At 39.0% G+C, this 25,879-nt stretch overlaps 1 protein-coding gene across 4 annotated transcripts in view; it reads left to right on the top strand.

Moving 5' to 3' along the window:
• Positions 1 to 8,499, top strand: part of spns3 (spinster homolog 3 (Drosophila)) — a 34,114-nt gene extending 25,615 nt beyond the window's left edge. For all 4 annotated transcript variants that reach the window (XM_047378681.1, XM_047378680.1, XM_047378678.1 and 1 more), the window contains exons 5-13: positions 2,122 to 2,273; positions 4,085 to 4,151; positions 4,255 to 4,397; positions 4,556 to 4,708; positions 4,795 to 4,984; positions 5,377 to 5,442; positions 5,532 to 5,630; positions 5,719 to 5,890; positions 7,803 to 8,499. In XM_047378681.1, the coding sequence (XP_047234637.1) occupies positions 2,122 to 2,273; positions 4,085 to 4,151; positions 4,255 to 4,397; positions 4,556 to 4,708; positions 4,795 to 4,984; positions 5,377 to 5,442; positions 5,532 to 5,630; positions 5,719 to 5,890; positions 7,803 to 7,873 (1,113 nt within the window). In that variant the 3' untranslated portion in view covers positions 7,874 to 8,499. The remainder of the gene's footprint in view (positions 1 to 2,121; positions 2,274 to 4,084; positions 4,152 to 4,254; positions 4,398 to 4,555; positions 4,709 to 4,794; positions 4,985 to 5,376; positions 5,443 to 5,531; positions 5,631 to 5,718; positions 5,891 to 7,802) is intronic.
• The last annotated feature ends 17,380 nt before the right edge of the window (positions 8,500 to 25,879 follow it).

The raw sequence follows: 25,879 nt of genomic DNA, 5'->3' as shown, positions 1-25,879 counted from the left end.
ATGATATTTCTCCTATGGTAAAACTCCTTGCAACACTTCATTCAACATCATTCCAGCGTAACATCGTTGTCAGTGATCATCTGCTCAACGCGCACAAACCTGATCATGGCAAAATGCGCACATCACTGATCAAGAGCGCACAGCCTGTAATCTCAAATCATGCAAAAGACCCACTGTGCTTTAATATTGATAATATAATTAATAGGAAAGAACTAAAGACATTATAAGGCAGATTAAATCTTTCATTTGCAAACTGGATGCTAAAATCACTTCTTAGCAGGTGAAAAACCATCATTTTAAGGCAGCTTTATTGACAGTAATCTTCTGTCATTAGAAGGTAATCGGGGATCAGTTTGATTACGTTGTTTAAATGTGAACATATGCCAGGGGAAGGTTTAAGCTTTTAAGACCAAACCACAGTAAAAAATGATTTTGTGTCAACAACAAAAAAAAAAAAAATTTAAACAATCAAACACATTGTATATCATTAAAATATTGGCAAAAGAAACTAAACGAATTTAGTAAAATCTATTTCTATTTACATAAGTGTTTGATTTAACTTTTTTGCAGGATAGTTATGTGACGCTATGGTTTAAAATTAACAAATCTATAACATACAGATTGCCAACACATACATCAATCTATTTTTAAGTTTGCTAATATTCAGGCTTAAATATTGTGGCTGTTTCTGATAAACTCCGAACTCTTCAAACATATACTCAAAAAAACAACAGAACCCGGTGAACTCTGAAAAGAATTAAAAGATCAAGGGAGACAAATTAATTAACAGATGTTTGTTGTTTATGTTGTTTATGTTGTTAATATTGATTGGCAAATTTGTTGCAAGTTATGTCGAGCAAGATAACAGAAATAATCTCTCAGGGCAGATAACAAACCTGCTGTTAGTAGCACAACAAAAGTGAACTAACTCTAACAGTCCATAAAAGCAATGGCTGAACGGAACAGAAGGAACAAATCAGCAACTGGATCATTTATAACGATGCAGCGTAAAAATCCCTGCATAGCAACACAGCAAAGGATCTGTTTGCTTTTCCTCTTGTTCCAGCCAATAGCACATGCAATTTCCTCATTTAAATAGGGCGGTCTGCACCTGTTTTGCACCTGTAATCCACACGCAATCTTTGAAAATCGCACACAACACGCCCATTTATTGCACATGCAATTTATTTAGAGTACACAGCAAATTATCACCTGCTGTTTGGGATCTTTGAAGATGTTGAAGATGTTTTGTGCCTTATCTGACTAGAGCACCTTCTTCTAAGCGCTATGTGGCTTGTTACAAACTGCAAACAGCACTTATGGCTTTCTGTCAATGATGGCTTCATCTTGCCATTCTTCCATAAAAGCCACTTTGCAGAGTTGACCGCTTATAGTTGTGCTGCGAACAGATTGCCCCATCTAAGGTCTGGATCTCTGCTGCTCCTCCAGAGTTCCCTCTGGCTTCTTAACTGTTTTTCTGATGTTCTAATTGACGGACTCATCAATATAGATGTACGGCCATTTGTTGCATGGTTCAAGACTGAACAAAACAGATGATGAACATTGCTCGATGAGATCCTCAAATCTTTGGATATTGTTTTATAACTCAACCCTGACTTTAACTCCACCACAGCTTTATCAATGACCTGTATGGTGTGTTGCTTGTTCTGCATGAAGCTGTTTGTTTACTGAGGTTCTCTAACAAAGGCCTTCACAGAGCAACTGGATTTATACTGAGATTAAATTACACACAGGTGGACTTTAGAAATTAAGTTACTTCTGAAGATGAGTGGTTGCACTGGATTTTGTTTGGGAGTGTCAGAGTAAAGGGAGCTGAAAATATGCATGCAATATCAGGGTTTCATGTACAAATAATTTAAAAACCATGTGTTGTGTTCCTTTTTTACAATAAGGAACTATTTTGTTTTGATTTATCACATAAAATCCCAATAAATTTCATTGAAGTTTGTGTTAATACAAGGCACTAAACACTGCTAACCCCGGTTACTAATCTACACGGTGAGAATAGCTTATGCAAGCCTGCAAGAGGCTTGCATAAGCCTCTTGCAGCCTCTTGTGGTCTTTGAAACTGAAATTGTGCTTTTAACTTGTTTTATTTAGCAATTCTGGCTTCTTGTTCTGTTGCGAGCTCTCGTCGGTGTGGGAGAGGCCAGCTACTCCACCGTTGCTCCCACCATCATTGGAGATCTGTTCTCAGGGGGTCAGCGGAGCGTCATGATCTGCATCTTCTACATCTTTATACCTGTTGGAAGGTTAGAAGCTCCCTCCATAGCCTTGTTTCCTTCTGTCTGGCTGTTTTATTACAGTATTATCACTCTATTCATTGGTTAGTCTAAATAATACCACTGCACCACTGTGTTCAGATTTCTTTTTATTTTACTGCAGAGCATTGCAGCTGACAGGATATGCTTTTGCTACCATGCTTTTTGGTTTGTACGTGCACTGCAACAATCATGTTGGGTTGATCTATTATGGTTTTGGCTTTTTTTTTTATTTGTTCCAGATGAGTAAAATGCTTTGATTACAAAAAAAAGGCAGCGTTCTCAGATTAAATACCATTTTACAAAACCTCTTTTTCGATTGTATTCGGGTGTGTATCTAAATGAAAGTTACTCCATGTCTGACAAAAATATAAAACATTTGTAAAACCTGAGCACAATGTGAGGGCATGACCCATATACGGAGGCTTCAGTGTTCGACGCAGCTGTTCTGGGTTCGAATCCTAGCACTGGCAACCTGTGCTGCATGTTTTCTTCTTGTCTGCTTACTGTAAGAAAAAAAAAAAAAAAAGCTGCAAAAATCTAAAAATTCAATTCACTTGAAAAAAAAGTTGGCGAAGTATAATAAAATTTAATAAGGAATATCCAACCTTGGGCATCAGTGCATAACACAGTGGCCCCTCATGACTTAAGGCCTGATCTTCAAAGATCCTAAACAGGGGGCGCTAAATTGCTTGTACAAAAAAAAAATTGCATGTTCAATAATTGGGCGTGTTGCGTGCGATCTTCATAACATTGTGCATGCAATGGATAACAAAAGAGGTGTAGACCGCCTTATTTAAATTAGGAAGTTGCGTGTGCTACTGGCTGGCTGCTACTGCCCCCAGCGAAACAAAAGGAAAAGCGAACAAAAGCTGTGTTGCTTAAAACATGAGGTTGTTGCGCTGCATCATAATAAATGATCCAGTCGCTATTCACAGCAACAGGTTTTGTCATCGCAGCCTCTGCCATGATGAGATTATTTCCCCTCATTGTTCATTTGCGCTGGGCGCCTCTTAGTGTTCTATTCCAAAGACTGAATTTGAAGTTGTTCTGTGAGTAGATGCTTTATGTTTGGGGTTCGGACGGACCCACTGAGGCAAAGAATACATTCTGCTTTGCATTTAATAAAAATATTAGATTACAGGCTATTGTGCAAAGCTATCTCCAGAGTAGCGCACCATCCACCATCAGTGCCAAACTGGCCAATCAATATTAACAATATAAAGACAAACATGTCTGTTAATTAATTTATTAGAGGTTTGTCTTCCTATGATCTTTTAATTCTTTTCGGAGACTCACCGTGTTCTTTTTGTTATTCTACATAGAATCCTCTATTCTCATCTATTCTTATTATTTTTATTTTTGATAACCCAAATCTGTTGACACATGTACAGATTCTCCCACCCTGTCATCTGTCACTCCATCTATGCCTCCTTCTGGCCAAAGTGACAGCAGACAGTTTTGCGTCCCAGTTAGCACCTGCATTTCAAACGTGCTAAATCTAGACGCAAAAACAGAACTCGCAATCCCTTTCAGGTTTGATAAATCATGTTGTGTGCGGTAAGGGAATCATTTGCATATCCTTCTCCCATACATTTGCGCGTTTGGGTCATTATCATGTTTTGCATATCCATGAAGGCAAACAAGCCTGCTGTTCTGCTGGTTTTACACACGCATTTTATTAGCACCTTGTTTGTAGAGTGGTTTTGTAAAAGCAAACCTTTTTAAGATCAGGCCCAAAATGTCTTGATGTCCGCTGTTGAACCTGTTTCTAAGTTGATGAAATTGTTTTGTGTTTTCAGTGGTCTTGGATACATCACTGGGGCGGGCAGTGCTAATCTCACAGGAGACTGGCGCTGGGCTCTCAGGGTACCAAATTCCTTAATGCAAAAGCACCGATCTGCAGCACATATAAACTCCATGATTTTACAGTTATATGTAAAAATAAAGAAAATTTTTCTGTTTTTGTCAGATCACTCCCATCATGGGTCTAGTGGGACTCATCCTAATGGTGTTCTTGTGCCCTAACCCCCCCCGAGGGGCTGCAGAAACCCACGGAGATGGAGTGACGGGTCACAGCTCTTACATGGAGGATGTAAAGTATCTTCTGAAAAAGTACGATGTGAACAAAACAACTGGATTTGTTTCAAAATGAAGACATGACTGTTTCTAAATAGACTCTTTTCTGCAGCACTTTGCCAGTAATCTGGTGGTTTTCTTTTCAGTTTAGGGATGCAGTTCTCTAATGATATTTTTGCATGTTCTGATCTCAGTAAAAGTTATGTGTGGTCATCACTCGGAGTCACGGCTCTGGCCTTTCTCACTGGGGCCTTGGCTTTCTGGTTGCCCACCTTCCTGGCCAGGGCTGCCATCACCCAGGGTCTCCGACCTTCTTGCACCGGGGATACCTGCAATTCCACAGACAGGTTTCATCTCTAGCTTTGACCTGCATATGTCTCACTCTTCAAAATCTCTTAAGGTTGCAAATAGTTTGTGCCTTTTCACTCCACAGTTATATATTTGGTGCTGTGACAGTGGCGACAGGCATTCTGGGAGGAGCCTTGGGCACCACCTTATCCAGACATCTCAGGGGCAAGTTTTCACATGCAGACCCCCTCATCTGTGCAGTGGGCATGCTCGGATCAGTCCCCTGCCTCTTCATCACCATTTTTGTTGCATCCTCGAGCATTCCAGCCACTTATGTAAGAAAGAACCACTGCATGATCCAGTGTTTCTACTTGTGGGTATAATGCAAAGTTCTGTTGAAATTAGAATAATAGAAAAACACGCTGTCAAATGGGAGATCAACCATTTCAAACCCATTTAGACATTCTATGAAAAAATAAAAAAGAAGTAGATATAATGATCTCAAGATTATAATATTTCTGACGTGCAGAAAATGTTTTAAAGGGTTAATGTAGTTAGTCAATATTTCCCCACTTTGTAACGTGATTTCTTCTCAAAAAAACGTAAGATACAGTGAGGACACAAAACAATGAAGAATCAAAGGTTGTTTTTTTTTACATTTTTATTTACCATCCCATTATCATCTTTTTTTATTTCATCGTTGTGTAACTTACATTTTCCGTTTCAGGTGTTTATTTTCTTTGGTGAGTTATTGCTATCTCTGAACTGGGCTGTCCTGGCTGACATACTGCTGGTGAGTTCTAATGGTGCTAATTTTTAATAAAATGTGAAACATTCTGCTGGCTTTCCAACATGCCGTTGTGTGCGTATGTTCTCCATCAGTATGTTGTCGTACCAACCAGAAGGGCAACAGCTGAAGCTCTACAGATCACTGTCGGCCATCTTCTTGGTGACGCTGGGAGTCCTTACCTGTTAGGAGTGGTGAGAAATCCCTCCACTGTCTTTCAGCTGTTTGCAGCTCCTGGGGCGTTTTGCTTCTTCTCTGCAATGCTTTTCTAACACTTCACAGATCTCTGATGCTATACGCTCATCTAATCCTAAAACCCACGAATGGAACTTCTGGAGCCTAATGTACAGCCTCCTTTTGTGCCCATTTGTTGGGATCCTGGGTGGAGTGTTTTTCCTCATCACCACCATGTATATAACTGAAGACAGGAAAGCAGTCCAGCGACTGGTTGAAGGTAAGACAACAATAACCATCCAAACACCAAATCATCTCTTTTATGTTTTCGTGCCTGACCCATTCAAGAATCTGAGTCCTTATACTCAATGCCTGTGTGTCACACACATGATGGAGAATCTAGGCCTTCCAGAATAATGGTCCTCTATTCAAGGCACACACTGGCTATTTTACTTATTGCCATTAAGAACAAATTCTCCATAACTGCATACATACCTAAACAGTCAGTGGCAGTTAAGTTTTCTGGCAGCTACGATTTAGAGAACGCCTCGTGTTGGTAAGGACGTTATTGTTCGCATGGTTTGGATTTACCTTAATTTACCTTGTTTTCTCCATTTTTGGGGACTTGTAATTGATGCACAAGAAAGCTGTGCCAACAGGACAACTTACAGTGCCTTGAAATTCACATCTTGTCATATTACAGCCACCAACTTCTATGTATTGAATCTAGATTATCTGTTATAGATGAATTTCTACAAGTATAAATCTGGAAAGTGTGGCATGCATTTCAAAGCCTTTTTCTCTTAATACTGCAACATAAAATCCAGTGCAATCAAATGCTTTCATAAGTCATCTAATCAGTAAATTGTTCTCTTGTGTGTAATTTATAGATCCAGATGTTGTGTGAAGGCCTTAGAGGTTTTTACAGAAAAGAACAAATGGTCATGAAGACCAAGGAACACGACAGACAGGTCAGGGATAAATTTGTCGAGAAGTTTAAAAATGGAAAAATCCATGAATCTGGTAATTATGGAAGAGTGGCAGGAGGATAGCCGAAAAAAATAAAACAATAGGAGGTCCTGTTTGCAATTTGCCTCAAACCATGTAAGGAACACAGCAAACATCCGGTCAGATGAGAACAAAATGGAACTTGGTGGCCAACATGCAAAACATCATCAGTTGCAAAAAACTATGTGCATTGGCCTAAACACAGCATTCCCACCATTAAACCTGGTGGCGGCAGCATAATGCTGTGGGGATAATTTTCTTCGGGAGGGACAGGACAGCTTATCAGAGATGATGGGAAGATGAATGGAGCTAAATGTAGGGGCACCTGTTATAGGCTGCAAAAGACTTGAGACTGGAGTGGAGCTTCACCTTCCAGCAGGACAACAACCCTTAACATGCAGCCTGAACTCCAGTTAAATGGTTTTAGATTAAAACGTATTTATTTGTTAGAATGATCCAGTCACAGCCCAGACCTCAATCCAAGTGAAAATCTGTAGCAAACCATGAAAATGTATGTTTACAGATGTTTTCTATCCAATCTGATAGAGCCGGTGCTATTTTGCAAAGAAGAATAATCGAAAATGTCAGTCTTTAGTTGTACAAAGATTTTGCAAATGAAGGATTTGCAAAATCCTGCCAAGATTTGCAGCTGTAACTGCAGCTAAAGCTGGTTTTCTCAGGGAGCTGAATAAAAATGTATGCCACACTTTTTACATCTTTAGTTGTAAATACTTTTTCCATTTTTAGTCCACTTCACAATTATGTGCTACTTTGTGTTGCGCTATCACATACAGCTGTAATAAATGTGAACCGTTAAATGAGTCTGAATTCTTTATGAATGACCTGTTGCAAAGTGCCTCGAGGTAAAACTTACATTAAATTTACTTTTGCTGGCTCATAGGTCAATGTTAAATAAGTTAGCTTACAAAACAATTATTTCTCAAAAAGAGGTCAAATACAAGGAGTGGACTAAAAATTATTCGAGAAGTCAGTTTCTAAAGAAACATATAAAAAAAAAACAGAAGTTCAGAGGAGCTGTTGCTCAAGACCAGTTACAACACTGCATCTAAATTAGTTTTTGTGAAGCAGATATTAAAAAAATATATGTAGACTGGCTTAAAATGTTTGCACCTTACTGTAAATGTGTCTCTAACAAATATATTTGTGTGTTTATGTGTTTTCAGAAGATCTGCGTCCACAGCAGCGCCCCACACCTGATTCCTCCATGGAACTGAGCGACAAGCGCACTGTGTAAAAGAAAAAATAAATAAATTGAAGAAATGAGTCTGTTAATGTACAGTATAGCTGATGGCAACTCAGTGGACACTGATGGGCAGAAACGTCTGTCTCAAAACCATGTGCTTGTTCCCCACAGCAATACCTCAAAGTGGAAAAACTGTTGCTCTCATATCTAATCAGCCCATTGTTGCCTCACATTTTGAGGCACTGCCCAGGATACTTGAAAAATAAATGGAATTTATTTTATGTAAATACTGTTTTTTTGTTGTTTTAAAAAATAAGTTAAAAAATTCTTTAAGTTATGAAGTGTTTAATTGCTTTCTGCCTTTAAGTTTTATGTGCTAAGTCAAAATATATACAGAAGGTATAATAAGTATTGAACATGTCAAGGATTTTCTCAGTAAATATGTTTTGGATATTTCTATTGACATACAATTCACATCAGATGTCATCAACAACCAAAGTAATCCACTCATACAAAGAAAAAAACTAAATTAGTCCACAAATGAAATTATGGGTAAAAAGTTGGACTGACTCAAGAAATCCATTTTGAACTTACAGAAATGTATTAAATGGCTTGTGGAAAAAGTGCTTTTGGGTAATAAAAACTTCAAAATGTCTCCTGTATGGAGAAACTAGTCACGTGCATTGTTCAGGTGTGATTTTGACTTTTTTTTCACACAAACGGTCTTCAAATCTCGAAGGTTCTGGGAGTCCTTTCTATGCACTCTGATCTTCGGTGCTTTCGATAGATTTCAACTGAACACAAGTCAGGTGATTGACTGGGCGGTTCTAGCAGCTTTACTTTATTTCTCTGAAACCAGTCAAGAGTTTCCTTGGCTGTGTTCGGGAATGTTGTCTTGCTGGATCATCTCCACTCTTTTCATCTTCAGTTTCTTTTCAAGAACATCCCGATACATTTCTCCATTCTTCCTTCCATCGGTTGTATAAAGTTTGCCAGTACCATATACTGTAAAACAACCCACACCATGATGTTCCTACCGGCAAACCTTACTTTAGCCATGATAATTTTGGGGTAATGTTCAGAGCCATTCTTCCTCCAAACATGGTGTGTGCAGTGACATCCAAGCAGTTCAGCTTTGGCCTCATTTGAGCAGACTACATTCTCCTAATATTGCACTGGCTTGTCCAAATCTTCTACAGCAAACCATAAACAAGCATTAGCATGCTTTTTCTTCAACAGTGGAGCATGCATCAAGGCTGTTTTTCCCAGCTTGGGGTGTTCCTGTGTGGAGTTTGCATGTTTGACCCCTCCATGTGATGGTTCTCAAGCCTCCTCCTGCAGACCAATTAATAAATTAGTTTCTCCAAATTGCTCTTAGGTATGAGTGTGTGTGTCTTAGGATTGGCAATCCATCCACAGTGTACTCTGCCTCTCACCCAGTGACTGCTCGGGATTCAATTCAATTTAGTTTCATTTATATAGCGCCAATTCACAACTCATGGGGTCTCAAGGCACTTTACAAAGTCAGTTCTATCGAATCATACATATTTCAAGTCGGGTACATACATTCCAGGTAATCCTAACTATCAAAGAGTGTAGATGGATTCAGTTTATTATTCAAATTGGTTAAAAAGTTTTCTATCTAAGGAAACCCAGCAGATTGCATCGAGTCAGTGACTTGCAGCATTCACTCTGTCTGGATGAGCATGGAAAGACAGTGGACAGTCGCTGGCGTTGACTTTGTAGCAATCCCTCATACTGAGCATGCATGTAGCGACAGTGTAGAGGAAAACCTAGAATAGGGGTGGTAATCAAAAGGGAACACTTCCTTAAATCAATTTTTTGTGTCACGGTGTGGTTTGAGGTTGGACCAAAGCGCAGACAAGAGCTTGGAAGCAGCATTTCAAAGCAGTCTTCAGCTTTATTCAAAATATCAAAAAACTTAACAAAAGCATTGCAGGTATAAACCAGAGTCAGATCCAAACTTACATAAGTACTGCAGGTACTCAAGGCAAGGATGCGGGTAGTGAACGTGAGGAACCAACAAAGCATAATGAAACAAAACCAACTAATATCCAGAGAGAGACAAAGGGAAGTAATCAAAAGGAACTAAGAACAGGTGAGACGAGGAGGCAGGAAGGCAGAGGGAACAGGTGAACCTAATAAAACTGAGACATGAGGAAAAGGACTAATTAACAAAACAGTGAAACAGACCTGAACGAAAACTATAGACCAAGAAAAATAAAACATAGAATCAAGAATAAACATGAACTAAAAGGAAACTGAGAAGCTAGAGGTAACCACCACCTAAGACCTAAGGACTAAACAAAGAAACCATAAAGAAACCCAGACTACAAAAGTAAACAAACCTAACCCAACACTGATAGAACAAACTGAGAATAAAGCAGATGAAACGAGAACAAACAAAGATGTAAAGAATAACTAAAGCTGACCTAACTTGAAGTAAACCTGAGGGACTAAACTAGGAGAGGGAACAAAATGCCTAACATAAATAAACACAGAGAATCCAAGGGAGATACAGAACTATAATAATGACAGACATAAATAAACTATTCTAAGTGAAACAACTAAGCAAAGAGTAAACAACAAAGTCCCAAACAAAGTCCAAAACATGTCACACTCTGACAGTTTGGGATTGGGTCTAACATACAAGTTGAAGGTTTGGATGAAGCTAATATTTTTGATGACCCAGGAAGCTCCACTGGATCAACGCAGTCCAAACACAGATCAGGTTCTACAGTTATCTTCAATGCTGTCTCACTTACTGAGGATGAAGTAACCATTTTCGGGATAGAGGCACCACCCACGCAACCCTGCAAGCATAATGGACAGTGGGTGGATCTCATATTTTATATTATCTGAAATGAATAAGGCAATTTTGTTTCAGCTGTTCTGATAAAGCTTGCGATACAAACAAAAAAAAAAATCTAATTTAATGTTTTAGAACCACAGAATTAATGGTTAACAGATATTTTTACAGGTTAGTCTCTTTTTGTAAGAATTTACAGTTGCAAGTAGTAGCAGTATTTGAAAGTGAAAGCTAAAACTTTTGATTTAGATAAAAAATATCAACTTCTTTTAAGAGTTTAACATAATATTAATACATTATCTGGTGGTTTTTCTGTTCCCAGTGATCCTTTGGACCTTTGCTGTTGTACTTTCATGCTCATGAAGCCCATTTGTGCTCCAGGCTTCATTTTCCCAATCCAAGAACATCAGCTAAAAATGCAAAATACGCTTGACTTCGGGTACTGAGTAAATAAACCTCTACATCTACGAGCAGCAAAGCCGGCATACATATCTGCTGCCTCCAACTGAGGGGTAGGGAATATGGAAGTAAAATAGTCTCATTACAATCAGACATTTTTTAGTCATTGAATTTATAACACTGAATTTTTATCCTGTGCAATTATGTATTTGATTTCTTTTTTGTACTTAAAATTTGCCAGCAAAAATTCACCAGCAAGAATTCGCCTGAAAAAATTCACCTGCAGAAATTCGCCTGAAAAAATTCACCTGCAGAAATTCGCCTGCAAAAATTCACCTGAATTTTGGTGAATTTTTGCTGGCAAAAAAAAAAAAAAATCACATACATAATTGCACAGGATAAAAATTCAGTGTTATAAATTCAATGTCTAAAAAATGTCTGATTCTAATGAGACTATTTTACTTCCATACCACAGTAGACCGTAAAGACAGAGGAACTTTTTCCATGAGTTTATTATTGCTGGATATGATTTTATTCACTGGAAGGTGGCTAGCAGTATCTCCCATCGTCTAGTAAGGTGGTAGGTTGGACGCCCAATGTTTTGTCCACTAGATGGCGCAAATGCATTTGAGTAGAAATCGAGCTTCCGTTTTTTCTTATGTTGACCAGCAGTAAAGCACGGTAGATTTATTAAAACCCATATAGTAAACCTGGCACAAAAGTTAGTGTGCATCCAAGCAAAATATATACAGATGTACTGTATGTTGCCTTAATATCTTTACAGAGCTGAGGTGAGAAAAAAAACACTGAGCGAGGTCAAGTACTTGATGTTTTCAACATAAAAAGGCCTGAATGAACATAAAGAACAGCAGTGACTGGTGTCACAGGGTCATTAAAGAAGGAAACCCCTTCACAATATTCATGAGATCGTCTGAATCCTGATGTCAATTTTCAGCAGAGAGAATGTTCTCCAGGAATTAGGAACCCTTAGACATAAACAAAGCTTTTATAAGGGGTAATAAAGATCTTTCAACTTCTTATTGAACTATTTAAAAATAGGGAAAACTGTTTAACATCATATTCAGCTAAATTAAGTAATGCTTGACTGAATAATTTGTCACATCAGATGAGCCAAACAGCAAATGCACCACTAGAGCTTTTGAAGTAAAAGAACAAAAAAGAAAAAAGGCTTTGTTACTCACATGATCACTCAAGAGTGAACTCTCCTTCCTAGAATTTCAGAGTTTCTTAAACCTTAACATTGTTCTGAAAAGTGTCAGTCCAGTGAGTGCTACAGTGAGTGCTACAGACCTCAGGCGATCTCATCATCAGCATTACAATTAAAATACGATACAATATGGGTAAAAATTGCATACATTGTATACATACATACTATATATGCAATACAATATAGTACATTGAGCCTTAGCACGTGGAATCCACGTGTCCCTTGTCTCTGGATTTTGAACTTTCTGACTGAGAGACCCCAGTCAGTCCACATGCAGAAAAAACATCTCCAGCTCTATTACGCTGAGCAGTGGTAGACCTCAAGGTGGTGTGCTCGGCCCACTGCTATTCAAACTGTTAACACACAGCAGTTCGTCCACAAATGAGGAAAAACAGATCATTAAATTTGTGGCACATACAGGGCTTGGACAATAAAACTGAAACACCTGTCATTTTAGTGTGGGAGGTTTCATGGCTAAATTGGACCAGCCTGGTAGCCAGTCTTCATTGATTGCACATTGCACCAGTAAGAGCAGAGTGTGAAGGTTCAATTAGCAGGGTAAGAGCACAGTTTTGCGCAAAATATTGAAATGCACACAACATTATGGGACAAATTGTTGGTGCACGTCTTGCTGGCGCATCTGTGACCAAGACAGCAAGTTTTTGTGATGTATCAAGAGCCACGGTATCCAGGGTAATGTCAGCATACCACCAAGAAGGACGAACCACATCCAACAGGATTAACTGTGGACGCAAGAGGAAGCTGTCTGAAAGGGATTTTCGGGTGCTAACCCGGATTGTATCCAAAAAACATAAAACTACGGCTGCCCAAATCACGGCAGAATTAAATGTGCACCTCAACTCTCCTGTTTCCACCAGAACCGTCCGTCGGGAGCTCCACAGGGTCAATATACACGGCCGGGCTGCTATAGCCAAACCTTTGGTCACTCATGCCAATGCCAAACGTCGGTTTCAATGGTGCAAGGAGCGCAAATCTTGGGCTGTGGACAATGTGAAACATGTATTGTTCTCTGCTGAGTCCACCTTTACTGTTTTCCCCACATCCAGGAGAGTTACGGTCTGGAGAAGCCCCAAAGAAGCGTACCACCCAGACTGTTGCATGCCCAGAGTGAAGCATGGGGGTGGATCAGTGATGGTTTGGGCTGCCATATCATGGCATTCCCTTGGCCTAATACTTGTGCTAGATGGGCGTGTCACTGCCAAGGACTACCGAACCATTCTTGAGGACCATGTGCATCCAATGGTTCAAACATTGTATCCTGAAGGCGGTGCCGTGTATCAGGATGACAATGCACCAATACACACAGCAAGACTGGTGAAAGATTGGTTTGATGAACATGAAAGTGAAGTTGAACATCTCCCATGGCCTGCACAGTCACCAGATCTAAATATTATTGAGCCACTTTGGGGTGTTTTGGAGGAGGGAGTCAGGAAACGTTTTCCTCCACCAGTACCACGTAGTGACCTGGCCACTATCCTATAAGAAGAATGGCTTAAAATCCCTCTGACCACTGTGCAGGACTTGTATATGTCATTCCCAAGACGAATTGATGCTGTGTTGGCCGCAAAAGGAGGCCCTACACCATACTAATAAATTATTGTGGTCTAAAACCAGGTGTTTCAGTTTCATTGTCCAACCCCTGTAACTCACTAGTTGGAATAATGAACATGAATGAACATGAGCCTCCAGAGGTCACAACCTGAGCATGCACTCCTCAGCATCACCAACTGTGCCGTAGAAAGAGTGGATAACATCAAATTCCTTGAGATGAGGATCTTTGATGAGCTCATCTGGTCAAAGATCATGGAATGGCAGAGACTGCTCTTTCTGAGGAACGTGAAGAAACTTGCTCACCACCTGCATCCCCAAATCATTGACCGTGCTTAGATGTGCCCATTTTAAGTACTACTGCAGGAACAGGAGACTAAACATTGCCAGAGACTCACACCATCTCCATGAATGTCTTAAAGTGCTGCTGCCAGTAACATCTGCAGACTGATATTCATATTTCAGCCTCAAGCTGTTAAAATTCTGAATTACTGGATTATACACAAGTGCATATTAATATACTTAATTAAAATGTCTTGTGTTTTTTTAAGTCTAATTATTTATATAGTTAGATCCCAGAGATATGTTATCTTGTTTTGTTGAATGCTATTTAGAATACAATTAAATGGCAATAAATTGATTGGATTAGATGACACATACTCCTCAAATATCTAGGGCCAAAACCTCAACAGTTAAAAACATTATGTGTTTATCTATATGATAATATATATGCAAAAATACATTGAGTGAATAAAAAGATATATCAGTCTTTATATAAATGTGTGAAGAATTCATTAAATTAACAACTTAAAAAATTAAATGTATAAATTCTAACATTAATTCAAAATTAAATTAATTAGAGTTAAAGTTGTACTCAATACTCCTGTTTATAAAACAGACCCCTAACATCTGATCGGTTAATCTGCACAGCAATTTACCTTTAGACCAATCACCTTGTTTATAACACATTTTATTTAAAGATCCTACATTTAGTTATTAAATTATCCACTTTTTAAAGTATTGAAATGTTGGAATAATTATGTATAAATATGTTTAATATAATTATATGCTGTTTTATTTAGATGATCACATATATTAAAGTTTCTTTGATGACCTGTGCATTAATAATGTTGTCCTTTTGGCCCTCAATACTCCTGAACTACACATCTGTTACAACGTTTAAACCAACCATCCAACATTTTATATGTGTTAAATTCTAATTCCTGGCACATATTCTGAGCTGACATCCATCATTTTCTGTTTGCCTTCTCTTGTTAAAGTTTCTCACCGACCAAGCAATAAGGGGGCTTATTTACATAAGTCGGTATGACAGCTGCTCGTCAACCAGTTCGTGAAGCGCTCAGACGGCTGCTACAGAAATGTAAAGCATCTGCCGGCATGCTCTAACAGCTGCATGTCAATACATGTCCTCGTTGTGTACTAGAGCAAAATAACCAGGTCAAAAGGTTATTTTTCCTATTACTCTCAACTAAAAGTTAATTGCGTGACAGGGCCACTCTGTTAGGGTGGTATATGTTGATTTTTAAAGGTTATTTGGTCAGGGCGGAAACTCGTGCCGACTAATTTATGATCTTCCCATCCAAACACATCCGATTAAAGCGGTTGACTAAACCAGATTTGGTTCTTATTATTGTGGAGCTAAAAAGTATTTCCTTTTGTTTTTAAGCCTCTCAACTGGCAGTTTGTAATTTTCCACAAAGTCATGTGTTTGCTCAGTACATTGAGGGAAATAATTGGCCACTACATTCTGAACAACAACAAAGAACACACACGTACCCTAAAAGGTATGTGGAAAATATTGTGAAGGTTACAGATTGACTTGTATGTAAAACACAATGGCTATTGTGATCCATGCTTCAGAACACTTTATCTGCATACCTCTCCATTTCCGTCATGGTGAGCCCAGCTCTACAGGAAACTGTCACAATGGCTAATAAATTGCACAGGCTGAACAACTGATGGAGCCAGGAGGGAGAGGTGATCATGTCCTGTCAGTATTTACTCATGGAAAGGGACACAATCACATGAAGGAGCAGCATGGGAGTAGTCCTCAATCAGAATGCAATGATGATATCATTAATAACCAGAAATGGCTTGTGAACAATGCCCAAATTAGCTGTCAGAGAAGAGACAACATATCTGCACCATGTTTGCACTGCTCTCACCCTTCCACAGAACAGTGATAAGACGAGTCAAAGCACATTTGTGGATGTGAAGTTGTTCACTGTCCTTATCGGAGACAAACTGCTGCAGAGTCTGTCGTCACATGGAGAGGGAGCCCTCTCCACCCTCCGCGCTGTCACTTATGTGTACAATTACATCATTTGACATTTCCAGCATCTATTAAAGATAATAATATTCTGTTACTGTAAATTACTGTAAGTCACAACCAGAAATAGCAAGGCAGTTTCATCAAGTTAAAGAAATTATATTTATTTGTTGGTGACATTTCTAGAAAGGGCACAGTTTGTGTGTAGTTCTTGGCGGACACATAGATTAGAAGACGTGTGACGGAGAGTTGGGAGGTATTCAAATTTGACAATATTTAGAAATCATTAGTGTTAAAACAAAACAAGTATCTGTACGATTGAAGATAAAATAAGGTCACTATGCAGATATCTATGGGCATATAAAGGGATCAGCACAAATGTTCCATATTTTGTCATTTACAAACCCAAAGTAAGTCATGTTTTTCATCTATAGCAACATTACATTACACACAGGTGGAATATTTATTAATAAGGTCACTTCTAAAGCCAATTGGTTGGACTGGATTTTAATTATGGCTATTAGAGCTATGTGGTCAAAACTCGTATGCATTATACAATTGTAAGACCTTTACAAGGTGCAATATGTAAACTTGTGTGTTTAGCATTCCAGTTGCAAAGATTTGCTGGGGACCATGCAGAGAGTGGATTCATAGACTAACAGCCATCACAATAGGGTTTTTACAAAGAACTATATGTAAGCCGCACTATTGCACAGATCTGGTAGGTTGCAGGATGAGGGATAAAATAAAAGAGAACAGCATGATAATGATGGTCTGCATGGGCTAGCATTACATCCTACTCATCCAGGATTGAGACACCAAGTCTGGGGGACAATGTCCACTAAATAATTAAAGGAAAAGACAGAAGATGTCGTTCCAACCCCTGACCATTATATATTTAGACACTGCACCTTCTCTGGCTTCAGCTTCTGCACCCCTCCAAACCAGGCTTATAAGGAGGGGGGGTATATCCCCTGATCAGTACGAACCCTCAGCTGCTCGGCTGTCAAATACTGAAGCAGTTGTGTGCAGTTGCTGCTGAAACCTAAAGGCAGTCACAGAGAGTCAGCAGGTCACGTTGGACACAGAAAGATTAGAATAGTTGGTCCTTCACCTTAAGGCTGGGCAGAGGCTAGACGGCTCCGGCTCCAAAAACAAATGTATGCGAGGGGAGCAGACATAGGACTGCTCCAGTAAAGACCACACATCAGGGAAGGTAGCATGCTCTCACTTTGTCCCTTACATATGTGGCGATAACAGCTAAGTCATAGAGCTAGCTAAATGCTTTTAGACAGTGAGCAGTACTTTTTTTTTGCCTTTTATTTTCTCTTTTAGAAACATAAACATATTCAGCTGAAAATAAAATCAATCTAAACTTTTCCTGTTTCAGAACATATCATTTCTATTTGTGATACGGCAGAATAACGAGACAGCATTTATTTTATTACTTTCTTCAAATTCAGAAGTTTACATACACTGCTAATATAGCATTTAAACAGCTTGGAGAAGCCAGGATGATAATATCTTTGTAAGCTTCTGATGGGTTAATTCACAATTTTGAGTTAAATGGAGGCTCATTGTGGATGAATTTATGGAGACACTTAAAAAAACACTGCTTCCTTTGTGTGACATCGTGGAAAAAATTTAAAAATCAGCTAAGCTTTAAGGAAGAAAATTAAGGACCTCCACAGGTCTTGTTTCTAACCAGGGGGAATTTTTAGATGCCTGAAGATGACATGTTCATCTGTTCAAACAATTATACGCAAGCATAGATGACTCACCAGCCTTTATAGTGTTGAGGAATGAGACAAGTTTTGTCTCCCAGAGAGGAACGCGTTCTGGTGACGGATGTCCATATCAACCACAGAATAAAAAGAAAAGACCTTGCGAGGACGCGGGCTGAAGCTGATAAGAGTGTCATTATCCACAGCGAATTCAATTCAGCTCAGTTCTAACATATTTTATCAAAAGAAAATTGAACACTGTGGTTAGTTAAACTATCCAGGTTCCAGGAGTTATCACAGACGGTAATGGCTGTGGGCATGGAGGATCTCCTGTAGCAGTCTGTATTATAGCTTCTGTTAAGTTACAATGTTAAGCATGCTCAGGGTTAATCAAGAAACCATCATGGAGTGATTTGCCACTCAGATAGATTATCCCATAACTTTAAAAGCAACATATAAAAACAGATTACAGTTTGCAAAGCACTTGGGAACAAAGACCCTAATTTTTGGAGATGTGTCCTGTGGTCTGATAACGCTAAAACAGAAGAGTTTGGCCATAATGACCATTATTAATATTTGGAGGAAAAAGGGAGGAAGGTTGCCCGCCTTAGAGCATCCCACCTGTGAGGCCAGGAAGTTAAAGCTGGGGTACAAAATAGGTCTTCCAAATAAACAATGACCTTAAGCATACTGCCCATTCAAGTACAAAGTGGCTTTAAGACAACAAAGTCAATGGTTTGGAGTGGCCATCTCAAAGGCCTAATCTAGAACAATAGATAATTTGCTGGCAGAGATTAAATGGTGTGTGTGATCAAGGGGGCCTACAAACCTGACTCAGTTAATGCCCTCTGATCACGGCTCCAGACCAGTTCTGTCTGGAGGACTCATACAGTTTAAAAGGCAATTCTACGAAATACTAAGGAAATTTATGTAAACATTAGAATTTCAAGAAGTTTAAGAAAAATATATATATATTTCTCTCATTCTGGTATTTAATCAATGGAAAATATGTTGGTAAGCCTAACGAACCTAAAACAGGAAAGGTTTAGTAGGCGCGAAAAAGGTAATGAGTATTCTTATGGAGTGTATCTAAATATCTGGTTTCAACTGTGGAAATGTGGCTGATTTGTGACACGGGATTTTCTTTATGTCTCCCAGCAGACTGCAGATGAATCAGGTGCTACTCAGCTGAACGAAAAGAAACTTCCAATACATTAGTACAGACTGAAACTCATCACATAATCATACAGCAACAATTGTAAAACAGAAAATTGATTAATATAATAGTTTCATCCTGAAGAAGTGGCTGGTGTGTCCTTTGGGCTTACTGAACATGACCCAACCATGTGACAGAGTTACGACCACAGCCAGATCTTGAGTTAATATAATGTGACCTAAAGCTCCCCTGTTCTCATATACAGGCCTAAAGTAATGAGACAACACAAAGTGCAGTTGATGGTGATTTTCCTTAGTCGAAGGTGGCGACGGGGCTCTTGAATCGCTCCTTGTGGACCTCTAGAGCACACAGTGTTCCAAAAGAATGCTGCTTTCTGGCACAGGAAGGAAAACTGTTGATGATATCACTCTTCAACTTGATTTTTACAGATGTGTGAATAAAAATGTAAATCATGAAATTGTTTATTTAGATTTAAGCACACTAACAGTGTTTTTTATGTGTTAAATAAGAGGAATGACTGTATTTTGGTTTTGTTTAAACATTATTTGTTCCCTAGAATGAGTCTGGAGGTTTATGTGGGCTGGAAGTGGTAAAGGCCAGAGGAACAGCTGATAGACACACAGCTGACAGACACACGTGGCAGTGGGACATTTAAACTTTTCTGGCAGAAGAAGCCAGACCTTATCGTGCTGCAGGCACTGCACGCAGCCAACGATTAGCAGGTTATCTCCCATCCTGCACTGCAGGCCTGGCCCTGCGCAGAGACAGGAAGGAAGGCCGGCGCTGTGGCTAGGTCCTCTAAGCCACAGAGAAGAATACAGAGGGAGATAGGCCCAGACCCACCAAGCCATTCTGCTCCATGGAAAAGCAAACAGGATCCTACCGACACGAGCAGCATATCAAACACAAGCCAAAGAACGTTTTGGGGGGAAGCGGGGGGTTGGGGGATGGGGAGGTGGGGGTCCACAGAAGGAGACAGAACTACAGCTTTGCTGACGCTCCCTTATAAGCCACTATGGCCACTTTAGCCCTATCTGCTCCCTTCCTGCATCCTCTCATTTTCTGGGTTTAGGCTGCAGCGTTGTTGTCTGCATTGCCTGATCTGTTTCAGGTTGCACCTTTTGCAGAATAATTTACTGATCCAAAGGCAAGAGATTTCAGGTACCAATGTCTTTGGGATATAAGTACATGATTGCTTTGGAGGTACCTCTGTGAAACAAAGAAGCTGTACAGGTTCTGGTAAAAGAGGTTTCACATTTCAATCTAAATCAAACAATGCAGGTCCACTCTGTGCATGTTAATGTATTCTGAATTCAACCCTGATATCCTCTGAATGCCAAACTCCTGCAGCCAGGCAGAGGCACCCAGCTGTCTTTCTTTCTTTCTTTCTTTCTGATGCCAGCATTCAGCCTCCCTTCCCTTGCTCTCCTTTCCCTCACATCTTTCTCTCCGTCATGTTTTCATTAGAATTTCACTGGGTTAGCTAATTGAGCAACGCTCAATTTTGGGGGAATTTTTGGTGAATGGCAAGAAACCTCCTCGGAATGCCTGTCACACAGTCAGCTCTTCACTGGCCAACATACCCTCTGCCTTTTAGCAAAATCAAACAAGACTTAATATAAATATCTTTCTCAGCCCATCCACTTCTTACTCATGCAACATTTTGTGTTCTGTCTAATTCACACCTTCCTGTTCAGCATCATGAGTTGAATTTTTTTTTTGCTGTGCTGCATTGTTTTCTTGGGCAGCTATTTGGTGCTGGGAACAATTTCAGGGATTCTGGTCTTGAAGAGGAGATTGTTTGGCTCCTTCCTAATGCAACACAGGGATATTTAGAAGAAAATTACACTGTAAGTGAATAATGTCTATCCATCTGGACTATCACATGAGATATTAGCCATTAGAATTTAAAAAGATTTAATCATGCACATTAGTTTGTGTTAATTTTTGTGGCAAATCCAACCAAAACATTCACAATTAGAATTTAACTGAACATTTTGGTTCAGTCAGCCATTATTCTTATTTGCTGTGTGTGGTGTTGCAGCATAGGACAGTGGGGCTGATGAAAATACATGTTTATAGGAGTTGCATTGTGAATAGAATTGAACTTATTTAAGTTAAGAGCTGTCATACGACTTGTGGTTGAGAAAGATTTGGTGTTGAACCAAGAATTTAAGTTTTATCGAGGTTTAGCAACAGTGCTACCGCTAAAGTCAAACTTGCTAGCAGGCTAAGCTAAATAACCCTGATGCAGTCGTTGCCAGTGACCAGCACATTTTAACTGTTGTTGTCAGGGAAAAGGTCTACATACCACCTTGTTAGATTTAAAGAAGTGTACTAAAGATTCACTTTTTTAGGTTTTAAAGTATTTAACTTTTGAAACCCATTGTAAGGAAAATATTTTTGGATTGAGAAATTATAAATGCATTCTAATATCTTGCTGATTCTGTACTGTTAGTAGTGTGAATGTTACGTCGTTACATTTGATTAATAAAATATGAGAGACAAAAGTAACATTTTGTGTGTAAAGTTTAATTCAATATAAAACAGAATAATCAGAATCTTACTAAACTTAGCACAGAAAAGTGCTTTATTTATTAAAACAACACACATTGCCAGCATCAGACGTGCAACAAACAAAAATACACTACCATTATTTTCAATAAAACATCCTACACATAAAGTGTCTGGTCAGTGGCTGGTTCTCAAAGGTATTTTTAGAACTTGTTCTGTTCAAAAACATTAATGTATTTAATAAAAGTATCCAAGGTTGGCATCCATTAATCTGTCATCTCGATGGACTTCAGCGTGATGCTTCTAATGTGGGTTACAGGCGCTAGTTGACACACGTTAATTGACGAGATGTACTGCAAAGCTCCCAATATGCGTTTCTCTTAACAATTTTTATTGTTTAAGGTTTATTTCTCTTTTGTAACAAAAATGGATTTGTTGGTTGAGCAGCAGAGTTTAGAATGTGGGCTGCAATGAAAATATTGCCTAATCCTCTCTGCCAATGCTAACCTGCTTTTCCTGCTGTTGATTTTTGTTTTGTGTTGTATACCGGATTGGATTATTGAAGTTTGAAGAAACTGGCAGTCAACAATTCAGTCATTTACCAAACAGAGGCCTCTGTAGTGTGTGGAAGAACCACCAGCCTGGCCCCTCCACCTCATGCTGTTCACCAGCGTAGTCAGACACTGTTGTGAGTTTGCATCCCAACATTTGACCCAAGTCAGCCAGTGTGTTTCACTTTGCCACAAACAGCATGCCCAATCTGATCCCAAAACTGTTCAATAGTGTTGAGGTCAGGACTGCAGGCAGGCCATTCCATCATCTGCACTTTGGAGAAGATAGATGCTGGAGGTAGCCTCTAATAAACCGGGCTCTGTGGGGGCAAGGTTGACATTTTGGAGGATAGAGTTTGGTTCCCAAAAGCAGAGAAATGAGATTGTTGCTGACTGCAGAATCTCATCTCATTATCTCTATGCATTGAGATTCCCTCCGATGATGACAACCCTTGTTTTTCCAATGAGAGGGATGGTGGCCTCTACCGAAAGCTGTTCGGTATAGGCAGAGAGTGTTTGGAAAGCTTTTCAGGGGCAAAAACCCATTTACAACACCCTGCTGCTCAACCCACAAATGCATTTTCCCTACAATTATTCCCATTTAGGGGCAAAAAAACAAGCTTTCCAATGGGAGAAGAAGCATTACTGTAAAAAATAAAAGTCTACCAAACACAAATTTCCTTTGAGTAATCAAATTAATCAATTTAACTAAAATTATATTAAAACTTTGTAGGAATTATTTTAATTTTACTGAGTAAGTACATTTGAAAAACAACTTGGAATTTAAATAATTAAACCTAGTGTCTTTTACCTGCTAAACTTCTATAACTATTCTTCAGAAATCATAATTAAAATCTACCAAATTGAAATGCATGCAGGTTGTTACACAACTGTTATCGGTTAAATTCCAACCGTTTGTTTTAGCGGTAATGCTGAACTGGATGCAATTGTTAGAGCTTCTATTTATTTGGTCTACCACCATCTCTCTTGCCTCATGAAACAGGACTTTATTTCAGTATTGATTAAGTAATTCAAACAAAAATAGCTTTAAAGGTTTACAGTAGTACTTCAGTAAGCATTGAAATCCTCAATATTTCCAGCTTTCATTGCGAAGCATGAGATCTTAGGTTTCTGTCTGGGTATCTTGTGCAGAGGAAAATCCCTGGAGTCCTTTAAGCTTTGTTTTCTTCTTGTCTCTGTTTCAACTTTACTGACTGTAGTGAAGCCGAGAACACCGCTGGTGTCTTCATCTATTCTTAACCAAACTTGTGGAGGTTTCACCTTTTTGCATAACCCTTCAGAGAGCCAAAGACAAATTACAATCTCAGTAGCAGAATTCTTCTATTTTCTTTGTTGATTCACTGCCCTGCTGCAGCCCAATGTGTGGATCTAATGACTGTCTGCAGATGCTATTATCTTTTTGTGCAAACAGCTTAGTAATGTGTGCAGTGCAGGAAATCCCACAGACGAACAGGATCTTAAGGTTGATAAGCAGTTCTGATTGCAGCAGCAAATTATTGGACCTGGAAGAATTGTGATGCATTGTTTTTAACTCTGGACCCATGCATTATTCAACCTATGGATGTTGCAAACAATAAAAAAGAAATTGTGTTGTTTTTTGTTATTGTGTTTAATTTTAGTTTGACCATAATTGCAGGATTAGATAGCAACACAGTAACAGAGTACTAAGATTTAACAAAGGAAGCTCTGGAAGGATCACCCAGACTGGTGTTAAAAAAAGCCTCATGGTGTTTAATGAATCAGTGAAATTCTCATTTCTCCTGGTTGTGCAGCTGAACAACAAGTTAAAGTGTTAAAAATACATCCACTATAAACTATGAACTGTAGCTATCAATTGTAATTCAGTCAGAAGCCCTGGTACGTAGAGGGAAGACCCCACAACCATTTACTGGGCTTTAATTTGACATTTCACGCAGCCTTTTAGGGTGCATTAGCAAATATTTATACTTACCAAACAGCTGTAGCTCCCAGCTTTCATAGGAAACAAAACTGTACAAAAACATGATAATGGTATTCTACAGTTATTTTTATTGTTTTGCCTCTAATCTCTATAAAACCATCAAAATAATCCGCTGTGTGACTCAGCAGTGATGTTTTAGAGCTTAATGAGACGTGATCTCATCTCCTATCAGCCCTCCCTCTCAGGAGGATCCAATCCCTGTTTTTTGTGCTGTGAACCTTATATCTGCGGATGTGGTGTTTTATTAATTTCCGCTTCATGCAAGGCTCTATTCTTTATAAGACAAAATCTATACGTGGATGTCTAACCGTAAAACATTTACACTTCTAACAGCTGGTCTAGTACTTTTTACCGCCTATATGAGAAAATATTTTCACAATTTTTTTAACAACCATTAGATGCATTGTACATGGTGGATGCTAGTTTGTATGCCAGGAAAAAGCCTTTTCTGCCCCACTGTCACAAATGGTAATGCAGAGTTTACCTGAACTCCACTGGAACTTTAACTGGAACTGTGGGCTTTGGTCAGATGAGACTCAGATTGAGCTTTTTGACAATAAAAACCCCAGGTAGATTTGGTGTGAAACTAATGAGGAATATATAAAAAATTGTCAAGTATGATGAAGGATTGGTGATGTTGTGGCTCTGTTTCTGCTCCATGGGTCCTGGGAACTTTGTACGAGTGCATGGCATCATGGAGTCTTTGTAAAACAGGGGATCTTTAATAAAAGTCAGGTGGACTTTGCCAGTAAACTGAAAATAGGTTGTGTTGTATTTCATCAGGATAATGATCCAAAACATATGCCTTAATCAACACAGGGACAAAATAACCCTTCTTCTCTAAGTCTAAATCATGCAGAAAACAGGTGCAGTGAGCTGAGGACAATAAAATAGAATGAGCACCTTGTATTAGACGTATAAAAAGAAAATAAATACCACACTAGACTAAGACACTGTGAAAATGAATTTTGGGCGGATTTACCCGTTCAAAATATTTAAGTTTAAATCAAGCATAATAGTTGGAAAGTACTGCTCAGTAATCTAATCAGTATTTCAAGAATCGGCACCAACAGAGGTCTTCAGGACATTTTCACATTAGCTGTAAGTTTCCCTGTTGTGGACTGGCGACCTGTTCAGGACCTGCCCCCAGTGACCCTCTGTGGATGAAGCCGGTATAGGAAAAGAACGGCTGGATAGATTAGGTGGAATAATCAGCAAAATGCCAAAAGCCAAAGCATGAAATATGTCACACTGTGTAATTAATCAATATAATATAGGGTCGTGAAAAGGTACTTACCCCCGAACAGATTTATTCTATTTTTCTTTTTTTTTTGTCACACTTAAATGTTTCAGATCAAGAAAACTAATTTTTATATCAGACAAGGATAATCTGAGTAAAAACAACATGTACTTTTTAAATACTCATTTCAATTATTGAGAAAAAAACAGTCCTTTGTGAAAAGTAATGGCCCACTTCAGATCATGAGTAATTACATATATGTTGGGCAAGATTTTACAAGCCACACACAGGCCTGATTACTGCCTGACATGTAAAATTAGGAAATTACTTAAATAGAATTGGTCTGACAGCATGAAGAGGTCGTGAAAAATAAGCCATAGGGTTACAGGGATTCCGGCCATGACAGATGACTCATCCTGGATGTTAAAAAAGAGCCAATGACAACATCTAAATCATTGCAGACCTCTCTCTGTTAGGGTCAGTGTTGATTGAACAACAAGGAAGAAACTAGGCAGGAATAAAAGAACATCCAAGGGAGAGCTCAGAGGACAAAA

The sequence above is a fragment of the Girardinichthys multiradiatus genome, chromosome 11, assembly GCF_021462225.1.
Source record: "Girardinichthys multiradiatus isolate DD_20200921_A chromosome 11, DD_fGirMul_XY1, whole genome shotgun sequence".
NCBI classification, from domain to species: Eukaryota; Metazoa; Chordata; class Actinopteri; order Cyprinodontiformes; family Goodeidae; genus Girardinichthys; species Girardinichthys multiradiatus.
Note: the sequence above shows the minus strand (reverse complement) of the source record. Positions and strands in the feature narration are given on the sequence as shown.